Here is a 13,809-nt window from a genome sequence, read left to right as displayed (position 1 = left end):
ATATTCGCAAAATTTGATTTGCCACTCTGAGATTGAAGGAGTCCCCTCACTCTTCCAATTTTTGGCCACCAGTGTTCTAGCCTTTTCTTCTTGCAAAGATGTCCCACAAGGCAGCGGAGGTTTAGGGTCAGAGTCTTCCTTCTCCTAGATGGGCTGCCTTCCCGGGTAATTCCACAAAATAGACGAACTAGATCTGGCAATGCCAGCTTTTCAAAGCCTGGAGATCCTTTACACCTCAAGTTCCCCCTGCCAACCCCCTGCCTCTTAGCAAGCCCCCTCGGAATTGGAAGGAAACACTACCACCCCCTTCTGGAATCGCTGGTCTAGCCTCTGCCCTTCTTGATCCACCTGGAAACCAAAACAGAGCTCACCTTCACGACAATGATGACCTTCCCTTGCTTGAGGCCCACGGCGACTGCAGCGGCTGCCGTGTCCGGGGACGTTTTGTCTGTGGTGATGATCTCAAGGAGCTGCATCTTGTCGACGGGGGAAAAATAGTGCATCCCAATCACCTGGAGGACCAAGACAGGTAAGGTCAGGGCGGGATGCAAGGCAGTGTGGTGTAATTATTATTATTATTATTATTATTATTATTATTTATACACCGCCCTCCCCAGCCAAGACCGGGCTCAGGGCGGCTAACACAAGGTATAAAAACAATTGATTAAAATACAACTTAAAAACAAGATTAAAGTACAACATTAAAATGCAGCCTCATTTCAGTAGGAACTCAAATCAAAAACTTTTTTGGGGGGTGAAAACGTCAAATCTTCACCAAGGCCAACTATCGAGACTGGTCCTACATGGGCCAGAAAAAAGCCAGGGAAGTCCCCAAATGGGAGTTCCATCACAGGAGGAGAAAGGAAAGAGGGGGAGGGGATCAAGTTGCTTCCAAGCCAAAGGCCAGGCAGAACAACTCTGCCTTACAGGCCCTGCTGAAAGAAATCAGATCCTGCAGGGCCCTGGTCTCATGAGACAGAGCGTTCCACCAGGCTGGAGCCAGTGTTGAGAAGACCCTGGCTCTGGTTGAGGCTAATCTGACTTCCTTAGGGCCCGGGACCTCTAGGGTGTTGCTATTTATGGACCTTAAGGTCCTCCGCCGTGTTGGAGAGTTGGGCTACGAGCTGGGAGTGACCAGGGTTCAGATCCTCCTACTCAGCCATGAAGCTCACTGGGCGTGACCTTGGGGCGATCACTCTCTCTCAGCCTAGCCTACCTCACAGGGTTGTGGGGAGAATAAAATGGGGAGGAGACATATGTACACCACCTGGAGCTCTTCGGACGAAAGGTGGGATAGAAATGCAACAGATGGATGGATGATGTATGGCATGGGTCGGCAAACTAAGACCCGCGGGCCGGATCAGGCCCAATTGCCTTCTAAATCCGGCCCGTGGATGGTCCAGGAATTGCCACATGGATCGTCGGTCTGCGGGTTTTTTCTCTCTCCCTCCCTCTCCCGGCAACGGCGCCTCCTCCCTCCCTCCTCCTGGCTTCCCGCCCTGCCTAGAGAAGGAAGGGGCTGGGCTTTGTTGGTGCCAGCCCTTCTCCGGAGTCCTTTGCACGCTGCTCATCTTCCCACCACTGCCGCTCGCAAGCCACAGGAGCTGCAGTTGGCTGAGCGCCCTTCTCAAGCGGCCGCCATTTAAAGCAGCCCCTCTCTGGAGCCCTTTCACGCACAGCTCATCGTTCTTTTTTGTGGTTGCAAAATATAGTCCGCCTGCCCCCAAGGTTTGAGGGACAGTGGACCGGCCCCATGCAGAAAAAGTTTGAGGACTCCTGGTGTATGATGAATGGATGGATGGATGAAGACAGAAGATGGCAGCCAGATCCAGGACTCACCTTTTCCGGCCTTTTGCTGGCAGAGGCGATCTGATTGATGGGGAGCGCCGATGTGTTGCTGGCGAAGATGCAGTGAGGGGGGACCACCTGGGGGAGATAACACACAGGTTAGGTTACGATACAATATGATAATCTTTATTGTCATTGTCCCATACCAGAACAAAATTGAAAAAATCTACATCGGACATTCAGAAACCAACAAGCCTGCTATCCCAGCTATCCCAGCTTGGTTAGCCCCCTAAAAACTCTGATACCCCATTTTTAAATACAATATACTCACATAAAGACTACCTTACACTGCATTTAAAACCAAAATTGCATTTGGATAGAAACTGTTTCTCAGGTGGCTAGTCCTAGTCTTTATAACCCTGTACCTTCTTCCAGAAGGCAGAAGCTGATAGAGATCATTTCCGGGGTGCGCACTATCCTGCGCTATCTCTGCAGCTTTCTTATGGCACCTGGAAGCGTAGATTTGATCCAAGGTGGGAAGAGTGCACCCAATTATTCTCTCCGCAGTCTTTACAACCCTGGACAGCGTTGTTTTTCCCCTGACCGTGCAGCTCCCAAACCACACACACAGACCGTAAGTGAATACACTCTCCACAGTACAATGGTAAAATGCCATTAACATGTCCTTTGAGAGATTGTTTTTCTGGAGGATTCTCAGAAAATGTAACCTGGAGAGTTCTGGAGAGGGAGGCAGGGGCAGAGGTTCCCCCTGCAACTGAAGAGCTTGGATTGCAGCCAGCAGAGGCCTCAAGGCCAATACAGGCTCTGTGAGGACGTGCAGCCAATTGACGCCATCTCCGCTGCGGGGGGAAGCACAGCGGATACCTGCAGTGCCTTGTTGGTGTTGGCAGCGGGTTTTTGTTTTTTGTTTTATAGAAATTTATTGGGTTTTACAATAGAAATAAACATAATAAACAATGTAACATATATCTTAACATAATTTCACATTTTCTTTGGACTTCCTCACATCACCCGCTCCCACTTTCATCGTTATAACATTTTGTCAGCAATTTATTATCTTATTTACATTCTTACATCCCTTCTATGTTTCATAATCTTCTAGTTCTCAAAAAAAGTTATATTTTCTCAATTTCTCACTTATTTTCTTAAAATCATCTAAATCAGTGGTGCTCAGTTATTTTGATCTAGCATCCTGTTTAGCATTCACTCAAATTGCAATGTTTTTTTAAATAATTCTTAAATTTCTTCCAATCCTCCTCAGTCCTTTCTTCTCCCAGGTCACGAATTCTGCCGGTCATCTCAGCCAGTTCCATGTAGTCTATCAGTTGCATCTGCCATTCTTCCAGTGTGGGTAGATCTTGAGCTTTCCAATGCTTTGCGAGTAATATCCTTGCTGCTGTTGTTGCGTACATAAAAAATGTCTGGTCCTTCTTTACCACCCCTTGGCCGACAATACCCAAAAGAAAGGCCTCTGGTTTCTTAGTGAAGGTATATTTAAATACCTTTTTCAGTTCATTATAAATCATTTCCCAGAACGCCTTCACTTTAGGGCAAGTCCACCAGAGGTGGAAGAATGTTCCTTCACACTCTTTACATTTCCAACACTTATTGTCAGTCAGGTGGTAAATTTTTGCAAGTTTGACTGGGGTCATATACCATCTATATATCATTTTCATTACATTTTCTTTCAAAGCGTTACATGCAGTAAATTTCAATCCAGTACTCCACAGCCTTTCCCAGTCCTCAAACATAATATTATGCCCAATGTCCTGCGCCCACCTTATCATAGCCGGTTTAACCATTTCGTCTTGTGTGTTCCATTTTAACAACAAGTTATACATCCTTGAAAGTACCTTACTCTTAGGTTCTAACAATTCTGTTTCTATTTTCGATTTCTCCACCTGGAACCCTAATTTCTTGTCATTTTTAAAAACTTCTTTAATCTGAGCGTAATGTAACCAATCTCGCACTTTATCCTTCATTTTCTCCAAACTCTGCAGTTTCCAATTGTCTCCATCTTTTTCTAGAATTTCCCAATATTTTGGCCATTTGGCCTCCATATTGGGTCTTTTTCGGGCCTTAGCTTCCAAAGGTGAAAGCCACCTTGGGGTTTTATTTTCCAGCAAGTCTTTATATTTTGTCCAGACATTAAACAGTGATTTTCTGACAATATGGTTCTTAAAGGCCTTATTTGCTTTAACCTTGTCATACCATAAGTATGCATGCCATCCAAAAGCATTGTTAAACCCTTCCAAATCTAACACATCGGTGTTTTCAAGAAGTAGCCAATCTTTTAGCCAGCAGAACGCTGCGGCTTCATAGTACAACTTTAAATCTGGCAGGGCAAAGCCCCCTCTTTGTTTTGCATCAGTTAATATCTTAAACTTAATTCTGGGCTTTTTGCCCTGCCAGACAAACTTAGAAATATCTCTCTGCCACTTCTGAAAGCACTCCGTCTTGTCCATAACCTGAAGTGTTTGAAATAAAAATAACATCCTTGGCAATACATTCATCTTGATAGCAGCAATTCGGCCTAACAAAGAAAGTTTCAATTTTGACCAACTATCTAAGTCTCTCTTAATTTCTGCCCAGCATTTTTCATAATTGTCCTTAAATAGACTTAGGTTTTTTGCTGTTATGTTTACCCCTAGGTATTTTACTTTTTTAACCACATTAAGTTCCGTCTCTTTCTGAAACCGTTCTGACTCTGTATCTGTCAAATTTTTTCCCAAAACCTTAGTTTTCTGTTTATTTAATTTAAATCCAGCCACCCGACCAAAGTCATTAATCAGTTGTAATACTCTTTTCGTACTAGGCTCTGGCTTCTGCAGGGTCAAAACCAGGTCATCTGCAAAAGCTTTTAATTTATATTGTTTCTGGCAGCGGGTTTTTGGTGGCCACTGAATCCTCAGGTCCCCATGAAGGCTGCAGCTGGGGGCATGGAGGGTGTTGCTATGGGGCAGGACAGGGATCCAGGAGGTTGGCGCTCTCTAACTGCAGTCTTTACGTGGCATTAATGCCTAGATCACCCAGCTGTTTGCGGAAAACCCCAGCCCTCACCTCCGCTCCTGTTTCACAGCCATTAGCAACGTTTTGACAATAACCGCTCTTCTTCAGAGAGGAACATGCCACTCTGGGATAATTCCACAGGTCATCTTGCCCCACATGCGCCCACCTGGCGGCTTCAACTGGCAGAACTGGCACTGCTGTGATTGTCACATAACAACCTGTTCTGCATCTGTAATAACACAATTATTTTGTGTGGCTACACTTTGGAACTCCCTGCCTGTTGATATCAAGTAAGGCACCTTCACTGTGCAGTTTTCGGCGCCTGCAAAAGATCACCCAGATGTTTAGAAAGCTGATGTGAGTTCTAATCTCTTTTTAGCCTGCTGCTATTTTAGCTTTTTGAAAGTCTTAAATCTTTCTTAATCGTTCATGTAAATTGCTTTGAGCTTCTTTTTTGCAATCAAGCAGTGAAGGAATATTATGAAATAATAGTAATAATAATAATAATAATAATAATAATAACAATGATAATTTATTATTTATACCTCGCCCATCTGGTTGGGTTTCCCCAGTCTCTCTGGGTGGCTTCCAACAAAGTATTAAAATACAATGGTCTGTTAAACATTAAAAGCTTCCCTAAAGAGGGCTGCCTTCAGATTTCTTCTAAACGTCAGATAGTTGTTTATTTCTTTGATATCTGATGGGAGGGCGTTCCACAGGGCGGGTGCAACCACTGAGAAGGCCCTGTGCCTTGTTCCCCGTAACTTGGCTTCTCGCAGTGAGGGAACCATCAGAAGGCCCTCGGCGCTGGACCTCAGTGTCCAGGCAGAACGATGGGGGTGGAGACACTCCTTCAGGTCTACTGGACCGAGGCCGTTTAGGGCTTTAAAGGTCAGCACCAACACTTTGAATTGTACTCGGAAACGTCCTGGCAGCCAGTGTAGGTCTTTCAAGACCAGAAATAAATAACACATACACCCCCTGAGAACCTTCACACAGCCATGGGCTCTACTGTAAAATGCTGGAAGACCAGGATGACTGAAACACCCCAAAGCTGGGAACTGCTGTCCCTGACTTTGGTGGCCCACGAGCAGAGGTCTACACGGGAGGTGGTGCAAGCAGTCACATGCTCACCTCTCCCCCGCCACCGGGCTACCTGCCCAGCCTTCGGGGCAGCCCATAATTCCCAGCACCCACCAGACCAGGTGAACCAGAGGAGAATCCTGAGAGCACCTCCAGCCCCTGCAAAGGAAGGAGGCTGCCCCCTGCGGGTGGGGAGGCAGTGGGGGCACAGGAGCGGTTAAGGGCAGCCTCTGGAAGACACCCCCGGCCTCTCACGCAAGTGGCCCCCCCAGCCCAGCCTCCTACTCACCGCCTCCACTTCCTTCACCACTTTGTGTTTGATGCTGATGTCCTCAAAGACGGCCTCGATCACCATGTCCGCCGTCCCAAAGTTCTTGTAATCCAGCTGACCCGTCAGGTTGCTGAGGATCATGTCCCTCTCAAACGACGTCAGGCTCTTCTTCTTCACTTTGTCGTTCAAGCTGGGAAAGGAGAGGGAGGCGGAATAATAATAATAATAATTATTTATTATTTATACCCCGCCCATCTGGCTGGGCTTCCCCAGCCACTCTGGGCGGCTTCCAACAAAATATCAAAATGCAGTAACGCATCAAACATTAAAAGCTTCCCTAAACAGGAACCTTGAGCAAAGGCCTGGGTGGGGAAGGAGCCGGCCAAGTGCTGCGACCCCTCAACATTGCAGGGGGTTCGGCTGGATGACCCCTTGGGGGCCCCTTCCAGAATTCTGTAATTCTTATAATAAAGGCGGCTGGCCTGGCTTCACCCTCCTTCCAGGTGTTCTCAACTCTAGGCCAGAATAGTGGAAGAGAGGACCCTCCACGCATCAGAGCTAACCCCCCAGCCCCTTTGCAGGAGGGGGCAAACACAACAAATACCGTTTGTGGAGTAGACGGGAACAATATTAAAGAATATAAAACTGCGCGGAAAAAACGACAGTATAAACAGTACAATGAGAATGATTGGAAGACTCATTTTGTTAGAAGTCTTTTTTATTTAAGTGTTTGATTAAGTATTAATTAGGAAGATTAATTTTTTTATGTACGTAAATTTGTTTTCTCCTCTTTTTTCTGTATTTTCTTCTTTTCTTTTTTCTTTAATTGTCTTTTTGTAGTATGAGATTGCAAATTCTTTGTTTAAGTGTGTAATTTAAATTAATAAAGATTATTTTTTTTAAAAAAAAAAACAGCCCCAGCCCCTCTTTTGTGAGGAGCAAAGAGGGCCCAATCTGGGAGGGAGGGAGGGAGGGAAGGAAGGAAGGAAGGAAGGAAGGAAGGAAGGAAGGAGCCGCACACAGGCCAAGTTCTTAAAGCCCAAAGCAAGAAATGCGCAGCTTTGCCTAGCCTGGAACTCCCCTGCCCCTCTCCACAGTGCTACATTTTAGACATGGAGAAGCACTGAATTGTCCTCAGCAACGAGGGAGATGCATTCTGCACTGCTTAGCTGCATCGCACCACTTCTAGGCCCCTACTCAGGCTCAGATTTCAATCCCTCCTGGACCCCACACAGCACAGGGCTGCCAATGAGCCTACCCTTTGTAGACCTGCTGCTGTCCTCTGCTCAAGCCCTCCAGGGCTGTGTCCTTCAGAATGGTCTTCATCCCCTTGTCCACGGAGACCTGGGCGATTCCAGCACCCATCAGGCCTGCCCCCAGGATTGCAAGGTTCCTGCGGAGAGAAGGAAGGGGTGTTTTTTTTGGGGGGGGGGGATAAAGAGCGACCAACCACTGAACCCGAGTCTCTCCCCCGTCCTGCAGAGGCAAATGGGTTGCCACAGATCTACCCCACCTGTAGCTGGACTTACTGGACGGGTTGCTTTGGCTGCCCAAACTTGTTCTTCTTGCACTGTACCTGACCGTGGTACAGCCCGATCAGCGCCTTGGACTCAGAAGTCATCCCAAGCTCCCCGAAATTCTGCAGGGGAAGGGAGAAGAGACAGCCGCGGTCAGAGGGCCTGCCCATCTCTGCAGCATGCCCCAGGGAAAGCAACGAGGGGGAAACATACAGGCCCACCGAGGCATCGGCAACAGCGGAGGCTGGAGGGCGACAATGGCTGGGAAAGTCAAGGACTCGGAGAGGGACCAGGGATGCAGGACAATCCTGTCTCCAGTGGGATGTTGACATTAAAGACCCAGGGCGGGAGCTCAAAAGAAGAGGCCTCTCTGTATGTCCCCAAGCTATCTGGAAATCTGCATACACAGATTTCCAGACCATATAACACCGGTCTTGAAAGACCTACATTGGCTCCCAGTACGTTTCCGAGCACAATTCAAAGTGTTGGTGCTGACCTTGAAAGCCATAAATGGCCTCGGTCCAGTATACCTGAAGGAGCGTCTCCACCCCCATCGTCCAGCCCCCACTGAGGTCCAGCACTGAGGGCCTTCTGGTGGTTCCCTCGCTGCGAGAAGCCAAGTTACAGGGAACCAGGCAGAGGGCCTTCTCGGTAGTGGCGCCCGCCCTGTGGAACGCCCTTCCACCAGATGTCAAAGAGAAAAAACAACTACCAGCTTTTAGAAGACATTTGAAGGCAGCCCTGTTTAGGGAAGCTTTGAATGTTTAATAGGTTATTGTATTTTACTGTTCTGTTGGAAGCCCAATCAAATGTTAAAAACAGTACAGCATTAAATATTAAAAACTTCCCTAAACAGGGCTGCCTTCAGATGTCTTTTAAAGATAGGATAACTGCTTATTTCCTTCACATCTGAAGGGAGGGTGTTCCACAGGGTGGAATAATAAATTATTATTATTAATTATTATTATTATTATTATTAGAACACAGGCTTCATCGATACAGCAAACTTTGCAAGTGCACACAATATGCACAGTTTATAATAAGCTGCTTTTGCACATCCAGGTCCCTCGCAAAAGGGAACTGAGCAGCCAGGGCGTACGAATAAAGAAAGGCGACTTTCTGGGTCCAACCCTGCATCTCCCAAGAGAAACAAAACAGGGGAAAGTAAAGTGACAAGTGGATGAACGGTGGGGAAACCAGGAAGTGGCAAGAGGTGACTGCAAACCTCCCACATCAGCAACCCAGAACGAGAACAACAGCGGAGGAAATGGAGAACTGACAAGGTGGATGGGAAGGGAGACTGGAAAAAGCACGGGGTGCCTTTCCCCCATAACGTTACCTTTCTGTATCTGGAGGCCAGCGACTCAGGAGGAACGTCTGTCCAGCATAAGTTAAGTGGTCAAGAGAAGCCAGCCGCAAATTAGGACCCCCAAAGAAAAGGAGGCTACAAAGTCTGCGTGGGTCTGTGTGAGAGGGTGCCAGCCCAATGTCTGCCTGTGGCAAACTGTACTTGGCCCGGCAGAGGCGGCCCCAATCCCCACTGTTATTATTCTTTCCAGCCCAGGAGCTTCTAAGCAGCGGTGAGAACAGCTCACTAGAGTGCAGGCCGAAGCGACCAGGGCAAACGGCTTCTGCATTCAAGCCAAGGGGTCACCGAGGATGCCAGACATGATTTGCTACAGGGGCCAGACCTTGGGGGCAAAGCTATTCCACCAGCTTTGCCCCACCTCTTCTCTGGTACCGTTCAAAGGAAGAAGCGTCATTTAAAAGACTGGTTCTGGCATTCCCTTTAATGTTTTTGTGGGGAGTAATCTGCTGCCTTTATGGCAGCAAAATGAATGCATATTAGTGCATTCTATTCACACCTGGGACGCAGGTGGCGCTGTGGGTTAAAGCACAGAGCCTAGGACTTGCCGATCAGAAGGTCGGAGGTTCGAATCCCCACGACGGGGTGAACTCCCGTTGCTTGGTCCCAGCTCCTGCCAACCTAGCAGTTCGAAAGCACGTCAAAGGGCAAGTAGATAAATAGGTACCGCTCTGGCGGTTTTTCTTGTTTTCCTCCTCTAAAAACTAGGTGCGTCTTATGGTCTGGTGCGTCTTATAGAGTGAAAAATACGGTAGGTACCACTCCGGCGGGAAGGTAAATGGCGTTTCTGTGCGCTGCTCTGGTTCGCCAGAAGTGGCTTAGTCATGCTGGCCAAATGACCCGGAAGCTGTACGCCGGCTCCCTCGGCCAGTAAAGCGAGATGAGCGCTGCAACCCCAGAGTCGGCCACGACTGGACCTAATGGTCAGGGTCCCTTTACTTTTACTCACACCTGACCGAATATATGTGCAGCAGCAGGAAATAATTAAGCAATTCAATTCAAGCACAGAAATAGTGGGAGAGAGACCCTCTCATGAAGAGCCCCTCCCAGCCCAAAGAGGGTGTCAGTGAGGGCAAAAGAAACCTCAAAGAGACCTGATTCGCAGAAGCGCTTTGTTTCGGCTGCTCAGCCTCCCTGCCTAAGAGCCAATGCAGGCACCAGCTGCTTTTCCACGCATCCCTCCAGCTTCAACTCTAGTTGCAGATATTATGGGATATGGTATTTTTGGTACGGATGGCAGAGAGAATGGCAGAGAGGGCGTTTGAAGGGGGTTTAGAATAAGGTTACCAGACATCCCCATTTCCCAGGAACAGTCCCCAGATTTACAAAACAGTCCCCTGACAAAATCCACCTATTCAGTAGGAAGTTGAAAAGTGTCCCCGGATTCACTGGAAAAAATCTGGCAACCTTAGTTTAGAAGGCGTCCCCAATTTACACAATTCTGCTTATGTGCGTGGGAGCCTGGAACCTAACCCCCGCATAAGTGGGTAGTCGCCTGGACTTTTGTAGTGTTAAGGTTTTGTTTTGTTTTTATTGTATTGCATTTCCATTGGTCTGCTTGCATTTGCATTTGCGCTGTTTGGGGTGTCTTTTTCGGCTGAAATGTGGCATATAAATAAACTGTAAGGAAACGTAACAATTCTCTGCTCCTCTCCAGCAGCAGCTGCTTCCCTTAAAAGGTAAAGGTAAAGGGACCCTGGACCATTAGGTCCAGTCGTGACTGACTCTGGGGTTGCAGCGCTCATCTTGCTTTATTAGCCGAGGGAGCCGGCGTACAGCTTCCAGGTCATGTGGCCAGCATGACTAAGCCGCTTCTGGCGAACCAGAGCAGTGCACGGAAATGCCGTTTACCTTCCCGCCAGAGGAGTACCTATTTATCTACTTGCACTTTGACGTGCTTTCGAACTGCTAGGTTTGCAGGAGCAGGGACTGAGCAACGGGAGCTCACCCCGTCGCAGGGATTCGAACCGCCGACCTTCTGATCGGCAAGCCCCAGGCTCTGTGCTTTAACCCACAGCGCCACCCGCGTCCCATGCTTCCCTTAAGTCACTCCAAATGGGAGCTTAAGTGAGTAATTTAGCTACTGCAGCCCTAGATGCTGCCGTCATCTCCTCCACTCCCAGGCCACAGGAGCACTCCTGGGCTCCCTTCCTTTCCTTTTCCTACAAACCCTGCCCCTCCTTGACCCATCACAGTGGCCTTGCATGCCCAGCCTGCTCTTGCCCTTCCCAGTCTTCCCAAGCCCCCTCCTTCTCCTGGCCGCCTGGTCCTCCTCCCCACCCTCTTCTACAAGCCCCCCAGCAAAAAACATGGGACTTTGGTGTGACATTTGGCACCAAGACAACGCTGTGGACTCACTGGAAACCTGAACAGGACCTCTGAGCACCCAGGTCTTGTGATCAGACACCATGTGAACAGTTAAGGCCTCTGCTGTGATTCGAACGGGATGCCTCTTGCTGAGAAGCTCTTGCAACCGTGAGGTGGGCTTCCCCCTGGTGAAGTCCTAAGGGAGGGTTGCTAAGGGGGGAATTAAGTCTTTTTCTCAGTCTCCACCCCACCCCACCACGAGAAAACTGAGCCAGGCAGATCAGGACTTCATGCAAAGGTTTGTCGTTTGTGGTTTACCGTATTTTTCGCTCCACAAGAAGCACTTTTCCCCGCCTAAAAAGTAAGGGGAAATGTGTGTGCGTCTTATGGAGCGAATGCAGGTGGGAGGCTCTGCTCAGCGCTCCCTTTAAAGAGCCGCGTGGAGCCCGTCAGTCCCTTCTCCCTCCTTGGGAAAAGCCTGCAAGCGCCGCACACACACTCCACGCGGCTCGTGAAAGGGAGTGCTGAGCAGAGCCTGGGATGCGGACAGGCTCTGCTCAGCGCTCCCTTTAAAGCATATTTTTTTCCTTGCATTCCGCCTCTAAAAACTAGGTGCGTCTTATGGAGTGAAAAATACGGTGACTTGTTTGAGGCATTCGGAGGTGATTATTTTGTACAGATTGCTGGCGAGGGCGGGGGGACCTTCTTATCTAACACTACATCTCTCAACGGAGTCCGTCAGTCCGTCTCCCTTTAAGCACAGACTACAAAGTTCAATGTCCAAAGTGACATGCAATAAAAGGCTTACCTGGGATTCTGCAAGGTAGCCAGCTTCATTTCCTTGTTCCAACCCTGTCTTCACAACCTAAAGTAAAGAGGAACAACATCTTGGGTTATTTGAAACATTTCTATACCGCCCTTCAGTTTGAAACGCCCAGGGTGGTTTAACATTTATTTATTTCCTACAATGTATGCGCTGCTTGATTGCAAAACAAACAAGCCTCAAAGCGGCTTACAAAAAAAAAAAAAAAAAAGGCAAAGCAACAAAATTATCAGTAAGAACAACAACTTAAAACTTTCAAAAAGATAAAATAACAACAGACTCAAAGAAGATTAAAAACTCACATCAGTTTTCTAAATATCTCGGTAAAGGTAAAGGTACCCCTGCCCGTACGGGCCAGTCGTGTCCGACTCTAGGGTTGTGCGCCCATCTCACTTAAGAGGCCGGGGGCCAGCGCTGTCCGGAGACACTTCCGGGTCACGTGGCCAGCGTGACGAAGCTGCTCTGGTGAGCCTGCACCAGCGCAGCACACGGAAACGCCGTTTACCTTCCCGCTATAAAGCGGTACCTATTTATCTACTTGCACTTAAGGGTGCTTTCGAACTGCTAGGTGGACAGGAGCTGGGACCGAAGGACGGGAGCTCACCCCGCCGCGGGGATTCGAACCGCTGACCATACGATCGGCAAGTCCTAGGCACTGAGGTTTTACCCACAGCGCCACCCGCGTCCCTTAAATATCTCGGTAGGCTTGTCTAAACAAGACTGTTTTTAGCAGGCACCGAAAAGAGTACAGTGAAGGCATCTGCCTGGTATCAAGAGGCAGGGAGTTTCAAAGGGTAGCAGTGGCTTGAGTGGGCCTATCTGCGGTAAGGCAGTCTTGATGGTTTACAAGTGGAGATTAAAAACAGCAGGAAAGGAACGGCGAAAGGCAGGGCAAGGAAGGTGAGGAGGCAAGTGGGTGGGTAGGGGCAGGAATGCACCAGAGACCCTTTCAGCCAGTGCCAACAAGGCACCCACATCTGCTGGCAGGCCTCCCCCTTCAGCCGGTGCTGATGAAGACAGACCCCGCAGCCCAGCCCTCGCTGATCCCTTCCTGCCTGCGCTTCAGGATGGTGGGAATCACGATAAAAAATCACGATGAAAGCCGGCAGGAGGACCGGCTGCCTATATGGCCAGACTTCTTAAATGCCACAGGAATCAAACAGAATAGTATTAGACAAATGGAAACTCTGAGGCAGGGATGGTGGAGTCTGTGGGGGCACCATAGCACTCTGCAATCACCAGCCGCTGGTATCCTGCCTCATAGAATTGCTGAGTTGGAAGAGACCCCAAGTTAATTCAATCCCCTGCCAACTGTGCCGGCAGAGGACAGCCATCCTGGCTACTGGCCATGCAAGTTGGGTGGGTCCAAGGTCAACTCGTCCAACCACACCTAAAGACGGGCAGGACTAGAGATGCCAGTGTTTTGCCACACGCAGGGCAGAAACCAAGTGTGCTCACTGTTAGGATATAGTTCCGTTCCACCTTAAAAGGAGCAGGCATGACTGCTGTGTGTCACACGCCTGTTTACTTCCAGCACAGGCTTGGTGGGAACTTCCGTTTGTATATGGCTTTTGTTTTCCTGCTGTTTTGCTGGACATGAAGGGAAGCAGACATGTTTTTTCCT

General features: G+C 48.6%; 1 protein-coding gene across 1 annotated transcript in view; it reads right to left on the bottom strand.

The window, feature by feature from the left end:
• Positions 1 to 13,809, bottom strand: part of HADHA (hydroxyacyl-CoA dehydrogenase trifunctional multienzyme complex subunit alpha) — a 37,533-nt gene that overhangs the window by 8,794 nt on the left and 14,930 nt on the right. Inside the window, exons 10-15 of the mRNA XM_081000949.1 lie at positions 12,171 to 12,227; positions 7,702 to 7,811; positions 7,431 to 7,565; positions 6,191 to 6,362; positions 1,840 to 1,926; positions 372 to 512 (exon numbers count right to left, since the gene is read on the bottom strand). Coding sequence (XP_080857075.1) covers positions 372 to 512; positions 1,840 to 1,926; positions 6,191 to 6,362; positions 7,431 to 7,565; positions 7,702 to 7,811; positions 12,171 to 12,227 — 702 coding nt within the window. The remainder of the gene's footprint in view (positions 1 to 371; positions 513 to 1,839; positions 1,927 to 6,190; positions 6,363 to 7,430; positions 7,566 to 7,701; positions 7,812 to 12,170; positions 12,228 to 13,809) is intronic.

This window comes from Podarcis pityusensis (assembly GCF_964106645.2).
Source record: "Podarcis pityusensis genome assembly, chromosome: 3".
In the NCBI taxonomy this organism is placed as follows: domain Eukaryota; kingdom Metazoa; phylum Chordata; class Lepidosauria; order Squamata; family Lacertidae; genus Podarcis; species Podarcis pityusensis.
This window is presented reverse-complemented; position numbering and strand designations above follow the sequence as displayed.